The sequence below is a fragment of the Anoplopoma fimbria genome, chromosome 6 (assembly GCF_027596085.1).
Source record: "Anoplopoma fimbria isolate UVic2021 breed Golden Eagle Sablefish chromosome 6, Afim_UVic_2022, whole genome shotgun sequence".
NCBI lineage: Eukaryota > Metazoa > Chordata > Actinopteri > Perciformes > Anoplopomatidae > Anoplopoma > Anoplopoma fimbria.
The window spans coordinates 694951-714600 of record NC_072454.1 but is presented as its reverse complement, the minus strand read 5'-3'; the positions used below and the strand labels follow the sequence as shown (position 1 = coordinate 714600).

Here is a 19650-nt window from a genome sequence, read left to right as displayed (position 1 = left end):
ATCAGTTTTATTGATATTGATCAGATTAACTGATATTCCATCCATCCATTTTCATCCGCTTAACCGGGGCCAGGTCGCGAGGGCAGCAAGCTAAGGAGGGTCCTCCAGACGTCCTTCACCCCAGAAACACTTTCCAGCTCCTCCTGGGGAACCCCGAGGCGTTCTCAGGCCAGACGAGATATATAATCCCTCCAGCGTGTTCTGGGTCTACCCCGGACCCCTGCAATCCACCGTTTTCCGGAAGAGAACCATGGCCTCAGACTTGGAGGTACTGACTCTCATCCCGACCGCTTCGCACTCGGCTGCGAACCGCCCCAGTGCGTGCTGAAGGTCACGTTCTGAAGGAGCCAACAGAACCACATCATCTGCAAAAAGCTGCGCCTTGAAATCCTGTCTATGAAAATCACAAACAGGATTGGTGACAATGGGCAGCCCTGGCGGAGGCCAACACGCACTGGGAACAAGCTCGACTTTGTGCCGAGTATTCGGACACAGCTCTCACTTTGGTCATACAAGGACCGAATGGCTCGTAGTAACGAACTAGGTACCCCATATTCCCGCAGTACCCCCCACAGGACTACCTGAGGGACACCGTCAAAGGCCTTCTCTAAGTCCACAAAACACAAGTAGACTGGATGAGCAAACTCCCATGCACCCTCCAACAGACCTGCAAGGGTAAAGAGCTGGTTCACTGTTCCACGGCCAGGACGGAATCCGCATTGCTCCTCCTGAATCTGAGGTTCGACAATTGGCCGGAGCCTCCTTTCCAGCACCCTGGAGTAAACTTTCCCGGGGAGGCTGAGCAGTGTGATGCCCCTATAATTGGAGCACACTCTCTGGTCCCCCTTTTGAAAATGGGAACCACCACCCCGGTCTGCCACTCCACAGGCACTGTACCCGACTTCCACGAGACACTGAAGAGACGTGTCAACCAAGACAGCCCAACAATGTCCAGAGCCTTTAGCATCTCCGGTCGACTCTCATCCACTCCTGGCGCTTTGCCGCCGAAGAGCTTTTTAACTACCTCAACGACCTCCGCCAGGCATATGGACGAGTCTTCCCCTGAGTCTTCAGACTCTGCCTCTTCCACAGAGGACGTGTTGGTCGGGTTCAGGAGTTCCTCAAAGTGTTCTTTCCACCGCTCGACAATATCCCCAGTCCGGGTCTGCAGTTCTCCCCCTGCTGAGCACAGCCTGAGAAAAGCCCTGTTTCCCCTTTCTGAGTCGTCTCACGGTTTGCCAGAACTTCCTTGAGGCCATTCGAAAGTCCTTCTCCATGGCCTCCCCAAAATCCTCCCACACCCAGGTTTTTGCCTCAGCAACTGCCATAGCTGCGGCCCTTCTGGCCAACCGGTACCTGCCTGCTGATTCAGGAGACCCCTGGGCCAACCAAGCCCGAAAGGCCTCCTTCTTCAGCTTGACGGCCTCCTTCACCGCTGGTGTCCACCAGCGGGTTTTCAGATTGCCGCCACGACAGGCACCGATCGCCTTCCGACCACAGCTCCTAGCAGCAGCTTCCACAATGGAGGATTTGAACATGGCCCACTCGGATTCCATGTCCCCAGCCTCCCCGGGATGCACGAGAAATTATTCCGGAGGTGGGAGTTGAAGACCTCGCGGACAGGGTCCTCAGCCAGACGTTCCCAGTTCACCCTCACTACACATTTGGGTTTACCGGGTCTGTCCGGCAGCCTCCCCCACCACCTGATCCACCTCACCACCAGGTGGTGATCAGTTGACAGCTCTGCTCCTCTCTTCACCCGAGTGTCCAAGACATATGGCCGCAGGTCTGATGACACAACTACAAAGTCGATCATAGACCTTTGGCCTAGGGTGTTCTGGTACCAAGTACACTTATGAACCTCCCTATGCTCAAACATGGTGTTTGTTATGGACAGTCCATGACTAGCACAGAAGTCCAACAACAAAGCACCACTCGGGTTCAGATCGGGCAGGCCGTTCCTCCCAATCACACCCCTCCAGGTTTCTCCATCGTTACCCACATGAGCGTTGAAGTCTCCCAGAAGAACTATGGAGTCCCCAGTTGGCGCCCTTTCCAGAACACCACCCAAGGACTCCAAGAAGGCCGCGTACTCCGTACTGCCGTTTGGTGCATAGGCACAAATGACAGTCAGAGTCCTCCCCCTCGCGATTCGCAGTCGCAGACCCTCTCGTTCTCCGGGGAAAACTCCAGAACAGCGGCGCTCAGCCGGGGGCTCGTGAGTATCCCCACACCCGCCCAGCGCCTCTCATCGTGGGCAACTCGGGGAGTCCAGCCCCTCTCCAGGAGTTTGGTTCCAGAACCGGTGCTATGCGTGGAGGTGAGCCCAACTATATCTAGTTGGTACCGCTCCACCTCCCGCACCAGCTCCGGTTCCTTCCCCGCCAGAGAGGTGACATTCCACGTCCCTAGAGCGTCTGTGATGCCGGGGGTCAGCACGCCCATGTTCCCGCCACTGCCTGCCCCATGTGCCAAGGCCCGGCCACCAGACGCTCGCCTCCCAGGTCTGGCTCCAGGAGGGGGCCCCGGTTTCCCTTTTCCGGGCGAGGTGCCACAACCTTGCATCGTCCGATTCATTTGGGTCTGTGAATCGCTCTTAGTCTGACCCCTCCCCCGAGACCACTTTGCCTTGGGAGACCCTACCAGGAGCTATTGCCCCCGACAACACAGCTCTTTATATTATATATTAGATATTGATCAGATTAATTGATATTGAACAGTTTCATTGATATTGATCAGTTTTATTGATATTGATCAGATTACTTGATATTGATCAGTTTCATTGATATTGATCAGTTTCATTGATATTGATCTGTTTCATAGATATTGATCAGTTTCACTGATATTGATCAGCTTTATTGATATTGATCAGATCTATCCCTATTTTCATAATTATAATTATACTATAATAATTGCTGCTGTTATTATAAGTAGTCTTATTATATGAATCATTTATGTCATATACATTGAATGTGTTGTATCTCTGTTATGCTGTTCATTCTGGTCACATGACATCTATTGCATTCTGTCCATCCTGGGAGAAGGATCCCTCCTCTGTCGTTCTCCCAGAGGTTTCTTCCTTTTTTCTCCCTGTTAAAGGGGTTTTTTAGGGGAGTTTTTCCTGTGCCGATGTGAGGGAAGGACAGAGGATGTGAGGGAAGGACAGAGGAGGTGAGGGTGTAAGGACAGAGGAGGTGAGGGTGTAAGGACAGAGGATGTGAGTCCAATCAGTTATCTGATTGGACGCTGCAGCCGATCATACTGATCTGATATAGCTCATCATCACTGGAGATTAATACCAGAGTGATGACAGATCACAGATCGAACAGATTGAAAAGTCAGAGAGAGAAAGAGAGAAAGTTCTAGAGTCTGTCTGTCAGTAGAAACACTTTTAACATAATTTCGGAGCCCTCTGGTGTAACAAACATAAATCCTGTCAGTTCAAGTGACAGATTACAGGAACAGATTATTGAGTCTTTTAGCGGTTTGACGTCAGACTAATGTGACACTATCTCTACTATACTAACGCCAACATGTCGCTGATCTCTTTTATATTTGTTCATTAAATGATTCTTTATTGAATGATTGATTTCCTCACTACAGCTGCTCCACAAGTTCACCTCTTTAACACAAGTGATTTTTGACATCAGTCCTTAAACCTGCAGATTCCTCCCAAATCATTTGGACTCTTTCAGGTCCTCATTAGTTTCTCACTTTATACCTGATCTGTGATGTTTGAAAATCCACCAACTCTCTGAATTGATCAGCCTTTCATTGAATAAACAGCTGAGTTGGTTCTTGATCAGTAGTTTGGTTCAAACTTCTTTTGTCTCTCTTTTGATTTGTTTCTATGAGTTTCCCCAAACTAGCACACCGTCAGTGATGAATGGAAGTCAAAGTGAACAATACAACGTGAATAATGAAGCTTTATTTAATAAATCAATCATTTTATACAGTGTTGTGATGGATTTGTCATTTTTCCGTTGACATGTTTATGTGGCTTATTATCTAGAATCATCCCAAAACTTTGATTTATTATTATTTCAACATCACTTATCAAAGTTTGTTCATTTGTTACACAATGACACAAGATGATGAATTTAGTTTGTTCTAATCAAAACAACTCTTTACACGTTGTGATTATTTTCCCACAGATGATGAATTTGATCCAGAAAGACTCTTGTTTGACATTCGTAGGTTTTTCTTCACACAAACAAATGTTTCAAGACAACAAAGTTCAGTTTTATACACAAAGTAAAACATGTTTCACACCTTCTCTCAGACAACTGATCATTTCAGGTAATTACATGGACCTCGCTCAGCTCTTTCAGCCATCCATCTGCAACACCACAAGTCCCAGAGAGCTCTCAACCCCCCAGAGTCCAGACCAGCTCAGGTACCCCTCACCTGCTCAGACTGCATTTACAACCACTGAGAGATCAGGTTGGTACTAACTAACATCAGCTGTGTGTGATCCTGTACAGACTGAACTATCTGGTCAGCAGAGAGAAAGTTTCTCTACCAGGAGGAGACTCTCCCTCCTCCAGAGAACACAGAGACACTGAGGAACCAGACCAGGACCCAAACCCAGGATAAAGAGGTTCAGTGAATGTGGTGTTGAAGGTGTGGAGGTGGATCAGTGTGTCAGAGGAGACTCTGTAGAAGGACAGAGAGCCAGCAGGACAGTCCACATACACTGCTACTCTACCAGAGGAGGAGGAGGAGGAGGAGGAGGAGGAGGAGATGGGTGTTCTTGTCTTATTGTGACAGACATAGTAACCATCATCATCAGAGCAGAACAGACTCCAGGACTGATCATTCCTTCCAAACAAACAGTCTCCACTGTCTCCTCTCCTTCTGATTCCTCTGTAACTCACTGATATATGAACTCTTCCTCTCCACTCGACCTCCCAGTAACAGCGACCAGTCAGACCAGTTCTACACAGCAGCTGAGGCCAGTGGTCAAATCTGTCTGGATGATCAGGATATGACTGATCCTCCTCCACACATGTCACCTTCCTGTTGTTGTCAGACAGTTTGAGGTTTCTGTTCACTGTGTTTGTGTCGAGTGTGAGTTCACAGGAATCTGATGGAGAGAACAAGACACAATACAGCTGCAGTTATTAATCTATCATCTGTTCATCTGTTGACACTGTGATGATGACATCAGAGATGTGAATGAGTGATGTCACAGTTTGAAGATGGTTGAATGTGTGCTGCTTTGTTTTCATGAGTCAGATTCAAAGCACACTTACACTTCCTCAGACCTGGTCTGAACCATCGGACTCCAGCAGGCTCCACCCTGAAAGGAGGAGGGGGGTCAGAGCAGCATGGAAACATGGACATTACATCGTCTCATACACAGAGCTTTGTATTCATGTTCACATGGAGCACTTATTATTAATCACATGATATTCTTTTACTTCATGGAGCTTCTTCTGATTGGCCGATGACGACATTATGTTCACTTATTCATGATATATTATTATCAGTATTATATTGACAATCATCATCCATTTCAGACTCAGTTTCCTCTACCAGTCAGTCAGTGAATCAAATGTTTAAACCTGCATCAATTGATTTCTTTGTCCACTTGTGGTTCAGTGAAAACAAGCTGTAAACACAACATCTGACATATTAACATTAAGATCTGTCAACATATTTTAAGGCAGCTTTGATAAAGTTTGCTAAATTGTGTCTAACATGATTATCAAAAGGGGTCCAATTTGCTTCCACATCCAAGTAAAGCAGTTACAGATCAACATGATGATTCATCAGGAGTCTTTGTGTTTGTGTCACCTGATGAATGGAAGTCCAATATTCTCTCTCTTTTAGCTCTGTTTTTGGTCTCCACCACCTCCTGAGGGAAATATCTGTCTCTTTAGCTGCTAAATGCTCCACTATGTTCACCAGCTAGTCTCTAACTGAGTCTGTCTGCTGTTTGCTGCTGAGCAGGTAGTGTACAGAGGCTTCATCACAGCTTGTTGGATGAAAACAGCTGCTGGAAACACTGAGACTGAACCAAACAGGAAATGTGCTGCAGAACCAAAACTAGGAGCTAAAAGAGGCTAAAAAGCTCTGTAGAGCTGCAGAGATGGAGACAATTATCTGTGGGTTCATCACCACCACACGACTCTTCACCATTACACAGAGTCAGCTGATCGGTTGTAAATAAAGAAATATTGATTGTTGGATGTTTTGGTCCTGACAAGCGACCTCTTGTGTTTGTGTTATAATGACTGTTGTCTCTCAGAAGTAAAGGAGAAAGTAGCCTGAAATCACTACAGCACCACAAAACCTCTGATGGAGGAGGTCGGGGTGGATGGTTGGATGTACAAAGTGTCTGACTTTGACACTGCTGTTCACATCCCGTCTCCTAGCAACAGTCAACACTGGTTTCTATTATCTGTAATCTGGAGGTTTAGAATATTACAGTTCAAGTCCGTCTGCAGCCACAGAGCACTGCCTGTGTCCCCCTATAACTTTGGTCCAGTCCTAAATAAACCTCTTTGGGCTCTGACACACCATGTCCACAATCAGCTGTTGGTTCTCCACTGAGCGTCTGTGGTCGACTGTCACCTGTAGTTTCAACAAGTCCACTCTTATCAACCAGGGAACTCGCTCTCAGTGCAAAACAAACCAAAACCAGGTGAAGCTGAACTCCTTTAAAACAGCAAAACATTCCTATTGTGATGATTTATCAAGACGGTTTAAACAGGTTGATTCTTTGTCTGTTTGTCTTTTCACAATAATGTCTGGACTAAAGGACAACACACACTGGTGGCAGATGAAGAGCATCAAATCATCCAACTATTGTTTGATATGAGCCCACAAACCTGCAGCGTGACGACGTTGAGGCATGTCAACCCACCATGATGGCCGTCAACGTGTCAGGATACACCACTGTCCTATTTTCTAATGTTGAAACAAGACAACGCTCCAGAAAAACAACAGTTTCATCACCTTCCCTCCCTGTTCTGGCTCATCCTGGCTACTGTTCCCTGACTACTTCTGTCTGTATTGATCGTCTGATGTGGGACACAAACAGTTTGATGAGTCTCTGGTAGTTTGAGGTCAGCTTGGTGTGTCAGGGTCATATTAACCAGCTCTACCTCCTCTATCAGACTGATTGTCTGTGGCTGCAGCAGGCCTCTTCATACCTGAGAGTTTCCAGTCTCCAGTGTGGATCCTCCAGTCCAGCAGACAGCAGCTTCACTCCTGAGTCTCCTGGATGATTGTAGCTCAGGTCCAGCTCTCTCAGATGGGAGGGGTTGGAGCTCAGAGCTGAGTCCAGAGAAGCACAGCCTTCCTCTGTGATCAGACAGCCTGACAGCCTGCAAACACACCAAACAACACACATGTCACATGATCTGAGGGAACTGTGAGGGCTGGAAGGTTTCTGCAGTACTGAGATACTGTCGACTACTGTGGGGTTACATTAACATTGGTACTGATTGGTTTCTAGTCACAACAAACACCCACTAATGTCCATCAACAATCTGACAACATTACTGGTATCACTGGTTTCTGATATTTCAAATTATAACAGCAGAGTGAGAAATTTATATTATATTTTATAGAAATAAGAAATATATAAAATGTAATTGTGATTTCACACAAGCAGTTCTAATCTGATGAAGTAGACCACCATAATGTAAATCAGTCTTTAAGTGACATTAATTGAATCTTGATCTGTTTCCAGTTTAAAGTGTGGACTCTCCAGTCCAACAGACAGCAGCTTCACTCCTGAATCCTGCAGGTCTGTTGTTATCAGGTCCAGCTCTCTCAGACTAGAGGACTGGGAGCTGAGGACTGAGGACAGAGCTTTCTCTGTTTACAGATCAGTCTGAAGAGACAACAATCAACAAGAAGAAAAATTGTTTATTTGTGTTTTAATGAAATCTCTTTGATAATGAGTCTGTAAAAAGTAGAACCAGATCAATTTATTTAAGAAAGTGGAAAAATGTAATCTACACTGCAAATGTGGTTCTGTATTCTAGAACTAAAGTACAATCACTATCAAAGAATATTTATATTTATATTATTAAAGATCTATTTTATGCTGTCAGTGAAAATTGAAATACTTGTTGTTCTACACTAAAATGACAAATTCAAGCATTTCTTTACTGTATGTGCTCTTGTATTCCTCTGAAGTTGTTATTAATATCTGTATCAAGATTATTGTTGTTTATTAGTTTAAAACTGCAAATTTAACTTTTAGTGTTTCTTCATGAAAAAAAGAGAGAGAGACAGACAGAGAGTTTGACAGAGAGAGAGAGACAAATAGAGAGAGACATAGAGAGACAGAGAGAGATCTTAATTTATTGTGAATGAAAAAAATTAAACTTCATATACTGATTTCAAGTCGGTTACGTTCTAAAGCAGAAATAAACAACCATCAACTCTCAGCAGATCGTCTGAGAGACAGACATTCATCAAACTTTCAGCAGATCGTCAGTCAGACATTCAAGTTTTCAGGTTATTTCCACCTCTGCATTTCTCCTTTTCATTCATTAATTATATCAAACATAACATCATAAAGCATAAATAAGAGCAACAACAGGATGACCCTGTGATGTTTTATTGTGAATGTGAATTGAATGTTTTCAAACTCCACCATCGTTTTTTAATCCGCTGTGGATCAAGTTTGTCTGTTCTACAAGGTTCTTAAGATGGGATGGAAAAACAAACAGGAATTCACAAAAAGGACTTTTGGACTCTAGTTTAGTCTCTGAGATTAGTTCCTCTGGTTCCATAGTTCTGGTTCATTTCCTGGTGAAAAAGAGGTTTATGAAATCTGAAATCCTGATGAACTAATTCAAAGATTCAGAAAGAGAGAGGCTGTTTACACTGCATGGAGCTGATAGTTTAGAGACACATTTACATCATTGAAGACAAACTAACTTGATCTGACCTGAGAGTTTCCAGTTTACAGTGTGGACTCTCCAGTCCAGCAGACAGCAGCTTCACTCCTGAATCCTGCAGGTCGTTGTTACTCAGGTCCAGCTCTCTCAGACTAGAGGACTGGGAGCTGAGGACTGAGGACAGAGCTTCACAGCTTCTCTCTGAGAGGTTACAGTCACTCAGTCTGAAGAGACAACAAAAGTAAAAAATAAACAATAAGTAGAAAGATAGCAGCATATTTAAGTTATGATATATGAATCTAACTCTCTCTGGACTTACAGAGCTTTGTTGGAGGCTTTGACCACTGGCAGCAGCCTCAGAAGAGCCTCCTCTGAAGCAGAGTATTTCTTCAGGTCAAACACGTCCAGATCTTTTTCTGATGACAGTAAGATGAAGACCAGAGCTGACCACTGAGCAGGAGACAGTTTATCTGTGGAGAGACGTCCTGAACTCAGGGACTGTTGGATCTCCTCCACTAGAGAACCATCATTCAGTTCATTCAGACAGTGGAACAGATTGATGCTTTTCTCTGCAGAGAGATCCTCGTCGATCTTCTTCTTGATGTACTGGACTGTTTCCTGATTGGTCTGTGAGCTACTTCCTGTCTGTGTCAGCAGACCTCGTAGGAGAGTCTGATTGGTCTGCAGTGAAAGACCCAGGAGGAAGCGGAGGAACAAGTCCAGGTGTCCATTTGGACTCTGTAAGGCCTTGTCCACAGCACTCTGGTAGAGATGTGTTAGTTTAGGTTTGTCTCTGAAGACTTTAGACCCCCGGGAGGTTGTTTGTTCTTCTGACAGCAGATTGACACCAGAGTTGATGAAGGTCAGATGGACATGAAGAGCAGCCAGAAACTCCTGAACACTCAGATGGATGAAGCAGAACACCTTGTCCTGGTACAGTCCTCTCTCCTCTCTAAAGATCTGTGTGAACACTCCTGAGTACACTGAGGCTGCTCTGATATCGATGCCACACTCTGTCAGGTCGGATTCATAGAAGATCAGGTTTCCTTTCTGCAGCTGATCAAAAGCCAGTTTTCCCAGAGACTCAGTCATCTTCCTGCTCTCTGGACTCCAGTGTGGATCCGTCTCAGCTCCTCCATCATACTTGACGTTCTTCAGTTTGGACTGAACCACCAGGAAGTGGATGTACATCTCAGTCAGGGTCTTGGGCAGCTCTCCTCCCTCTCTGGTCTTCAACACATCCTCCAGAACTGTAGCAGTGATCCAGCAGAAGACTGGGATGTGGCACATGATGTGGAGGCTTCGTGAGGTCTTGATGTGGGAGATGATCCTGCTGGCCTGCTCCTTATCTCTGAATCTCTTCCTGAAGTACTCCTCCTTCTGGGGGTCAGTGAACCCTCTGACCTCTGTCACCATGCCAACACACTCAGGAGGGATCTGATTGGCTGCTGCAGGTCGTGTGGTTATCCAGAGGCGAGCAGAGGGAAGCAGTTTCCCCCTGATGAGGTTTGTCAGCAGCACATCCACTGAGGTGGACTCTGTAACATCAGTCAGGATCTCATTGTTGTGGAAGTCCAGAGGAAGTCGACACTCATCCAGACCGTCAAAGATGAACACAACCGGGAACTCTTCAAACCTGCAGATTCCTGCTTCTTTGGTTTCAGAGAAGAAGTGATGAACAAGTTCCACCAAGCTGTACTTTTTCTCTTTCAGCACATTCAGCTCTCTGAAGGTGAATGGAAATGTGAACTGTATGTCCTGGTTGGCTTTGTCTTCAGCCCAGTCCAGAGTGAACTTCTGTGTTAAGACTGTTTTCCCAATGCCAGCCACTCCCTTTGTCATCACTGTTCTGATTGGTTCCTCTCTTCCAGGTGAGGCTTTAAAGATGTCTTCTTGTCTGATGGTTGTTTCTGGTCTGTCTGGTTTCCTGGATGCTGTTTCAATCTGTCTGACCTCATGTTCATCATTGACCTCTGCAGTCCCTCCCTCTGTGATGTAGAGCTCTGTGTAGATCTGGTTCAGAAGGGTTGGGTTTCCTGCTTTAGCGATCCCCTCAAACACACACTGGAACTTCTTCTTCAGGTTAGATTTGAGTTCACGCTGACAAACTGCAGCAAGAAGTCCTGAATGAACACACAACAAAGAAGATCAATGAGTCAAAGAATAGATTTCAACATGTCGTATCCTCAAAGAAGAGTATATGAATATATTTTGGTCCATCTCTTGAGACATTAGTAAAGGTCCCATTTATCCAGCATGTTAAATCTTTAGAGAAATCCTCTTACTGCTCTGCAGACAGTCAGCCAGCTCCTCCTGCTTCATTCTCCTCAGGAGGTGCAGTGTGATCTTCAGAAATGCCTCTCTGCTGCTCCTCCTCTGCTCTTCATCCTCACCGTCCAACACCTCCTCATCCTCCCTCTGACTCTCTAAGCATTCTGGGTAATCTGAACTCACAACCTTCTGGATCTTCTTCAGCTCGTTCTTCACAAAAGTGAGGATGTTCTCCTCCAGCAGCTGGAACAGAATATTATATGAAGGACACAAACTAAAACCATGGAACCAAACATCAGATCCATGTTGGACAGACTGACAATCCACTGGTCTAAAAAGTGCAGCATGGAGATGATTGTGAACAGAATAGATGTAAAAGTAGTTGTACATGTACAGACCATAAATATGGAGTCCAGGTGTGTTTGATGCTGCTGGGCAGACTGACCTCTGGGAACCTGTGAGCTCTCCTGGTCCTCTCTGTGGAGGAATCATGAAGAATCAGCTCACATTGTGTCTGTCCACACAGAGACAAACACAAGGTAAAGGTCCATGAAGTATATGGGATGTGGATCAGATGACTCCCTGTACTGGTAAAGGTCTACTGGTCCTGCTGATCCCACTGAGAATCAACAGCTCCGTCTTTCAGCTCACTGTTTTCTTCAGCAGTCAGTTTGGTTTAGTCCCAACAGCTCTCACCAAGCCCTCCATGTAGCTCTCCCTCCCTCACTGTACACTGCTGAAGAGCCCTGGAGCAAGGCACCCAGAACCTCCAGCTGCTCCAGTGGAGCGTCTCAGTGTCAGACTGGTTGTACTGGGCAGCTCCCAGTGTGAATGTGTTTCAATGAAGAAGAGTGTTGGTGCTCAGAGAACTTCATCTGAGTCAGTAAAGGTTTAAAAACTGGAGATCTCACAACAGAGAGTCTGATAGAAACACATCATCACTTTGTTTTCATCATCAGTTTAAATCCTCACCTCTGATCATCAGAGTGGCGTCCATCTTTGAAGGTTAAAGGATGACCCATAGACCAGTCACTCTTCATGGACACACAGCTGGGTTCAGGTTGTTCCAGCTTCCTCCTGATAGAAACAAGGGATTAATTCAGTGATTTAATAAACCTACTGTACTCAGTGTATTTGTATCCTGGTAGTTTAAGGAGACATTTTGTATGAAATCAATGTTTAATTTAGAAATGTTTCAGTGTTGATGTTGAAGCTGTATTCAGTGCAGCAACGTCAGGAAATGATGCAGTGAGGTGACCATAATGGTTGAAGAGTAATGCTGTCCAATCAGGATGAAGAGAGGAACCATGTGGTGTTAAAGCAGAGAGTTTTACCTGAGTGACCTTCTGACCTCATCATCATCATCAATTTGTTTTCATCATCAGTTTAAATCCTCACCTCTGATCAACAGAGTGGCGTCCATCTTTGAACCATAAAGGAGGATTCATAGACCGGTCACTCTTCATGGACACACAGCTGGGTTCAGGTTGTTCCAGCCTCCTCCTGATAGAAACAAGAGATTAATTCAGTGATTTAATATAACTACTGTTTATTCAACAATGACCTAAAACTCTGAAGGCCGTCCGCCATTAAACGGACTGGAGGCCTTTGGAGCGTCGCTGACCTCTACGGGTCACAGAGCGGTGCTGGTTCAGAAGGAGCTCATGCTGCAGGACTTCCTCCAGGTGAGTCACCTGTTCAGGTGAGTCACCTGTTCAGGTGATGTTCAGCAGGTTCAGAGTCTGGTTGGTCTCCAGTGTGGCAGCAGAGCGTTCATCCTTCAGAACTAAATACAAACGACCACGAGAGGTCGTCTGTCTGAGGAAATACTGAAAATAATCACTGATCTGCTCCGTGTGTGTTGACATGAAAAGTGACCGTACGCTCGGTGTCGTGTGGGCTCTGTTCATCAAGGTAGTTCTCCAATCAGAGGGTCCGTGGTTCGATACCCGGCTTCGGCAGTCGATGTGTCCTTGGGCAAGACACTTAACCCCAAGTTGCTCCTGAAGGCCATCGGTGTGGACTGGATGATGAATGTTAGTTAGAGTCTGATGGTGGCACCTTGATGGTAGCCTGTCATCAGTGTGTGAATGGGTGAATGATATGTAACACTGATTGATACTGACTGTAAGTCGCTTTGGAGAAAAGCCTCTGCTAAATGACTGTAATGTAATGTAATGTGTCTCTGTTCATCTTTTCTCTACGTTCCTTTAGAAATACACCATCTAGAAGCTTGGTCTGTATATTAAAAACACACGTACAGTATACCGTCTCCTGTGTGTGTCAGTCATAAACTCTTTATATTAAACTACACATGGAATGCTTTCTAAATACTAAAATAAATATCCTGCTTCAATCCGTATCTGTTGGCGTTAAGCCTTTAAAAACAACATCTTCACTGAGGTCAATATCTTTGCTCTCTCACTTGCTGCTGCACACAAAGAAAGACTCTCACCTGTAAGAACAGAAACTGTGACCTTCATTCAAACCCTAAAGAGAAGCTTTGAATGTATAAAATGATAATAAGTACAGAGCTAGTGGCTCCTTTCACATCCACACTAAATGTTTGAGTACGTTGAAAGGAGGAAATGCAAAGAATATTCAGATTGATAAAACGTTGTGTTCTCCTGTGAGCTATTTCCTTTTTAAATCCTAATAAGCTGTAAATGTGAGCAGCTGGTTCAGCCTCACACCCCCCCTCTACACGCTCACATTCCACCATAAAGGGTCAATGCAGAGAGAGTGAGGACATGGAGTGACTGGACCAGAGCTGTCACCGGCTTTAGGTCAACACTCTGCTCATTTACACAATCCTTAAGTGAAGGTAGTGAAGATGAAGGTGAGGAGACTGGAGTGTGTGACGTCACCATGGTGACTCCAGTTTGAAATCAGTTTAAATCCTCACCTCTTATTACCAGAAGGGAGTCCATCTTTGCAGACTATAGGAACATCTTTAGACCCGTCACTCTTCATGGACACACAGCTGGGTTCAGGTTCAGGTTCAGGTTCAGGTCCAGGTCCAGCACAGTCTGGTCTCTGATGGATCCTGATCCCATATTGATAAACAGAGTGAGTGAATGAAAGACTGTGTGACATGGAGAAGAGTGGTGGACAGTTAGAGATGGTCCTCTCACCTCTGACCTTTGGTCTGGCTGTCATGTTCCCCACACAGAGTGCTTTTAGAGGGAGGGACTCCCTCCTCTCTGTCCTCACACTGACTCATAGCAGAGTCCACACCTTCACACCAACACAACAACCTGCTGGGAGAGCTCACACATTATTTATCTTCATCATGACAAACACACAGAGCTCATTCAGCTCAATACTAAACACACTCATGGGACAGTTTCCATGTTGAAGAGTCATATCTAAGAAATGACATTCACAATGCTCTTTAGTCTTTAGGCTTGTTTCAACACTAGAGGAATACACTTCATGTGGCTTTTTATCTGCCTTTCTTTGGGGATGACGTCACTTTTCACTTCTATTTGACTGACTTTAAAAAGCTCTTCAACGTTTGAAATGTTCCTCTTTCTCCAAGTCGACTACATCCAGTCAGAGCATGCAGTGGCAGCTAGTCCAATAATCCAAAATCAATCATGTCACCTTGTTATCTGCTGCTGAATTCACATCCACATCAGCTATCAGAGACGCTCTACCTTCATCTGTAGAGGAAACAGTGAGAGCAGAGCTGAAAGCATCCGTCCAATCATTGATCAGCACATCATCACTCATTGATCAGCACATCATCACTCATTGATCAGCACATCATCACTCATTGATCAGCACATCATCACTCATTGATCAGCACATCATCACTCATTGATCACATCAACGTCCTGATTCTCTCTGATGGAGTCTCCACTGACGTCTCCTCTCAGTGAGGCTGTTAGTGGATGTGTCGCCCTCTGGTGCCTCAAAGGGAAACTGTCACCTTGAACTCACTCACTTCCTCGTTTAGAGCTTTTCAGAATAAAACCTCCATCATTATTTGTTGGGTTGACGTTCTCTTAAATTGCTTTACTATCAGCTGAACAGCCTCTTTATGCAGACGGCCTCTTACACACATACAATGAGTTTCTCTCTAAACGTGGTTGAGCAGTAGAACCTTCATTTATTTGTGGATCATCTCGTTTGTGGTTCAACATGAAGATTAAAGAGGAAGCTGGTTCCTTCAGATTGTCTCTCATTATTTTAAAACAGTTAATTCAAACTGATTCAACTATTTAAATAATCATGGACACCAAATGACCCAGAAGTTTGACACACCTGTCCAGGTAGCAGTGTGCTATTGGACCAGCTATGGTTGGGGGCGGGGCATGTGGCGTACTGTGACTCTGTGACATCATCAGGGCCGATGGACATCAAACAGAAAGCTGTATATAACAGGTGAGGCTGATAACCGACCTCACGTTGGACAACATATGAGGCCCACATGGAGAAATACAGGGGGGTGCGTCCCAACACATGAGAACTGTTCTGATAATATATACATAAATACATATAGATACAATAAATGAATACTAATAAAGACACAGGTATCATCAGTGTGAGAGCAGCAGTGTTCCTCTCTGGAGCCTTTGTGTGAAGAACAAGCTGCATTCTGTATTTAAACTGTACTATGTGCATCTCTACCAGCACAATGCCTTGTAGTATTTATTCTTTATTATTCTGATTGTGAAGTCATTATTTAATAAGCCAGAATATGATGATGGTGTCTTTATTACAGGACACAGTGTGAATACAGAATGCAGCTTGTTCTTTATGTGCAGCTGTTTGTGAAAAAGGAAACAGGGAGGACGTCACATTGTGGTGGAATGAACTCCCCACTGACGTCAGAACAGCAGAGTCGCTGCCCATCTTCCGGCGCAGGCTGACAACTCACCTCTTCAAGAAGTACTACCCTGAGCCTTCTACTTAGCACTGATTGTATTCGTAGTAATTTGCCTCTGCACTATACTTTTGCTCTGGTTTATGCTTTAAGATGCTTGTGTAAGAAAGGAGATGCACTTATGACTTCTGGTGACTAGTAGTTCTCTTGAATACCTATGTTGAATACACAAGTCGCTTTTAGCTAAATGACTGTAATGTTATGTAATGTAATGTTTTCACAAGTCTTTATTATCTAAGATGATTCATAGTTTGTGTAGCTCCTCATCAGACTCAGATATATATCTATATACAGTTGCAATCAGAAATATTCAACCCCCCAAAGATTTTAAGGATTTATCAATTAAAGTTTTTTCAAAGAGCAAGATTCTGCTTCAGATGACTCCTTTATGAGTTGAGTGATGCATAAAATCAACACAAAAAATGCATGTAGTATTTGTGTTTAACAGTATATTTTGTTAAGATAGCCATGTCACAATTATTCAACCCCGATATAATATTGTTGTTTTTAAAGCTGTCTGACAGTTTTTATGGCCTAAAGTGGAGTTGAAGCATAATGAAGCCTTTAGGAACTCTATAATGATCCTTCATTTGCTTCAGCTGGGATGCATATATAAACCCCACCCATGAAGGTATTCAAGGTGAGTTGCAAACATGGGAAAGACAAAGGAGCTTCCACAAAAGTTGAGAGAGGAGATTATTTCATCACACCTGAAGGGCCTTTGGGAGCATTATAAGGAAGTTTAATACTTATGGAACAGCTGCAAACCTGCCTGGCCGTGGAAGAAAGCCCAACATTTCATCAAGGGCCCTTAGAAACTTAGAACATCTAAGAGAAACCCCCGTGTGACTGCAAGACACCTACAGGAGGACCTGATGAAGGCTGGTACTAGTGCTTCAGTGGCAACTGTAAGACGTGCACTGAATAAACAAGGACTTCATGGCCGGACTCCAAGACGCACTCCACTCTTGACCACAAGGAACATCAAAAGTCCACTAGAATATGCCAGGAGGAATGTGGATAAGACAACAGAGTTTTGGAAGACAGTTCTATGGACTGATGAAACCAGACTGGAACTGTTTGGACATATGGACCAGCGGTATGTCTGGCGTGCGAAAGGCTTCTGACCAGAAGAATACCATCCCCACGGTCAAGCATGGAGGCGGGTCATTGATGATGTTGGGCTGTTTTTCTTGATGGTGTACCTGGCATCATGGACTCCCAGAAATACCAGGCCATTTTAAAGAGGAAGGTGATGCCTTCTGTTGGCAAATTAAACCTTGGTGATCATTGGACTCTCCAGCAAGACAATGATCCCAAGCACACCTCCAAGTCAACCAAAGCTAGGTTGAGAAAAATATCCTGGAATGTCCTGGAGTGGCCTTCTCAGTCAACAGATTTAAATCTGATTGAAAATCTTTGGTGGGATTTAAAGAAGGCAGTTGCAGCACAGAAGCCATCAAGCATCACTAAGCTAGAGGCTTTAGCAGCTGAAGAACGGGCAAAGATTCCCATCGAGAGGTGTAAGAAGCTTGTCAGCACTTACCCAAAATGTTTGTTAGAAGTTATAAAAGCTAAAGGATTAAAAAGAGTTACATTTTTCATTTGAACTTCAAAGTTAAGTCAACTTCTGTTGTCAAAATAAGTCAAATATGTATCAATGAATATTTTTTGTTGTTTAATGAGGTTTTTTGTCATTTATTGTCATTATCTTTCATCCACGTCACTATAATGTATTTTGAGGTGAGGGGGTTGAATACTTCTGATTGCAACTGTATATATATATATATATAGATATATATCTATATAGATATAGATATATATCTATATAGATATAGATATATATCTATATAGATATATATCTATATAGATATATATCTATATATATATATATATATATATATATATATATATATATATATATATATATATAGATATATATATATATATATATATATTTAACTGATGTCACTTTAAAACGTTTGTTAAACGCTTGTTGCCTTGACTCCTCTCTCCTCGTGAGAGGAACTAAGACGAGGAAAGGAACCGAGGAGACAGAATGAGGAAATGAGGAATCCACACAGACTTTGGTGGACAATTACGTCATACTGAACATACGAAACTTGATTTTTATTCCATTTGTATTTAGTTCATTCAAGATATCTTATGAAATATGAATATAAATAAAGTATTTCTGTAACTTCTCCTCGAGAGACTGAACTAAAAGTCACTTTGGGTCCTTCAAAGAGGAAATAAGGACTGAAGAGGTTCTGAGATGTGGTCTGTTCTTCTTCACTGATCCTCCTCTGAACTCCACCTGAACTAGATTCTGCTGGACCTGAAGAGTCCTTCAGGAGTCCCTCAGAGAAAAGAGTTGCTTACTCACCTTTAGAAGAAGAGAAGAAGAAGTTGCGACACCACGAGCTCCCAAAGTGAAACTAAAGGGAGAACATGAAGGGAGCGGCCGGTGTAATGGAGTCTGAACTGACGCACTGAACTATTCAAGGTTCACTTCCTGTTCTCATGTTACTGGACCACATGGTCACTGTGACTCCTCCCCTCTTCATTTACAGGAAATCAGCTGAGTTTATCCAGAAGATTGTGTGTGTGTGTGTGTCTATATATACATATATATATAACACATATATATATATATATATATATATATATATATATATATATATATATATATATATATATATATATATATATATATACATACACATATATATATATATACATACACATATATATATATACACACATATATATATATATATATATATATATGTGTTCTCCTGGACCTGTCAGCGGCGTTTGACACAGTGAACCACCAGATCCTCCTCTCCACCCTCGAGGGGATGGGCGTCTCAGGCTCTGCACTCTCCCTGCTTGCATCCTACCTGACAGGCCGATCCTACCAGGTGACATGGAGGGGGCCGTGTCAGAACCACGCACGCTGACTACGGGGGTTCCACAAGGTTCAGTTCTGGGCCCCCTTCTCTTCTCACTCTACACAACATCTCTGGGTTCTGTTATTCGCTCCCATGACTTCTCCTACCATTGTTATGCCGATGACACCCAGCTGGTCTTGTCATTTCCTCCCGGTGACACCCAAGTGGAGAGGCACGCATTGCTGCGTGCTTGGCTGACATCTCGAAGTGGATGGCGACACACCACCTGAAGCTGAACCTGGACAAAACCGAGCTACTCTTCCTCCCGGGGAAGGGTTGCCCGCACCGAGACCTGTCCATCACCATTGATGATGCCGTGGTGACGCCAACTCGGACTGTGAGGAATCTGGGTGTGACCCTCGACGACCAACTGTCGTTCTCAGCAAACATTGCATCGGTCACACGCTCCTGCAGACTCCTCCTCTACAACATCAGGAGGATTCGCCCCTTCCTCACTGAGGAGACGGCGCAGGTGCTCATCCAGGCTCTGGTCATCTCCCGCCTGGACTACTGCAACTCACTACTTGCTGGAGCCCCGGCGTCGGCCATCAGACCTCTGGAGCTTGTCCAGAAAGCTGCAGCACGTCTGGTGTTCAATCGCCCCAAGTTCTCTCACACAACTTCCCTTCTCCGCTCCCTACACTGGCTCCCTGTAAGAGCTCGCATCCAG

General features: G+C 44.3%; 1 protein-coding gene across 2 annotated transcripts; it reads right to left on the bottom strand.

Moving 5' to 3' along the window:
* Nucleotides 1-4007: 4007 nt before the first annotated feature.
* Nucleotides 4008-18504, bottom strand: LOC129091906 (NACHT, LRR and PYD domains-containing protein 3-like). 2 transcript variants are annotated; one of them, XM_054599587.1, is made up of 13 exons: nucleotides 18413-18504; nucleotides 14742-14800; nucleotides 14270-14392; nucleotides 14041-14181; nucleotides 12534-12638; nucleotides 12108-12212; nucleotides 11534-11612; nucleotides 11150-11378; nucleotides 9184-10987; nucleotides 8915-9088; nucleotides 7161-7334; nucleotides 5256-5302; nucleotides 4008-5086 (listed from the first exon to the last, which is right to left on the bottom strand). In XM_054599587.1, exons 3-13 carry the CDS (start codon nucleotides 14356-14358, stop codon nucleotides 4491-4493), a joined length of 3543 nt encoding a protein of 1180 aa, XP_054455562.1. In that variant the 5' UTR covers nucleotides 14359-14392; nucleotides 14742-14800; nucleotides 18413-18504; the 3' UTR covers nucleotides 4008-4490. The 2 variants fall into 2 exon arrangements, with proteins under 2 accessions (XP_054455562.1, XP_054455564.1); XM_054599589.1 differs by lacking the exon at nucleotides 7161-7334.
* Nucleotides 18505-19650: the final 1146 nt, after the last annotated feature.

Coding starts and splice junctions, on each gene's coding strand:
- LOC129091906 (XM_054599587.1), bottom strand. CDS start 14,358: ATGAGTCAGTGTGAGGACAGAGAGGAGGGAGTCCCTCCCTCTAAAAGC. Junction 11,379..11,533: donor ACCTGGACTCCATATTTATG/GTCTGTACATGT, acceptor ATTCTGTTCCAG/CTGCTGGAGGAGAACATCCT. Junction 7,335..8,914: donor TGTAAACTGGAAACTCTCAG/GTCAGATCAAGT, acceptor GTGTGTTTGCAG/GCTGTCAGGCTGTCTGATCA.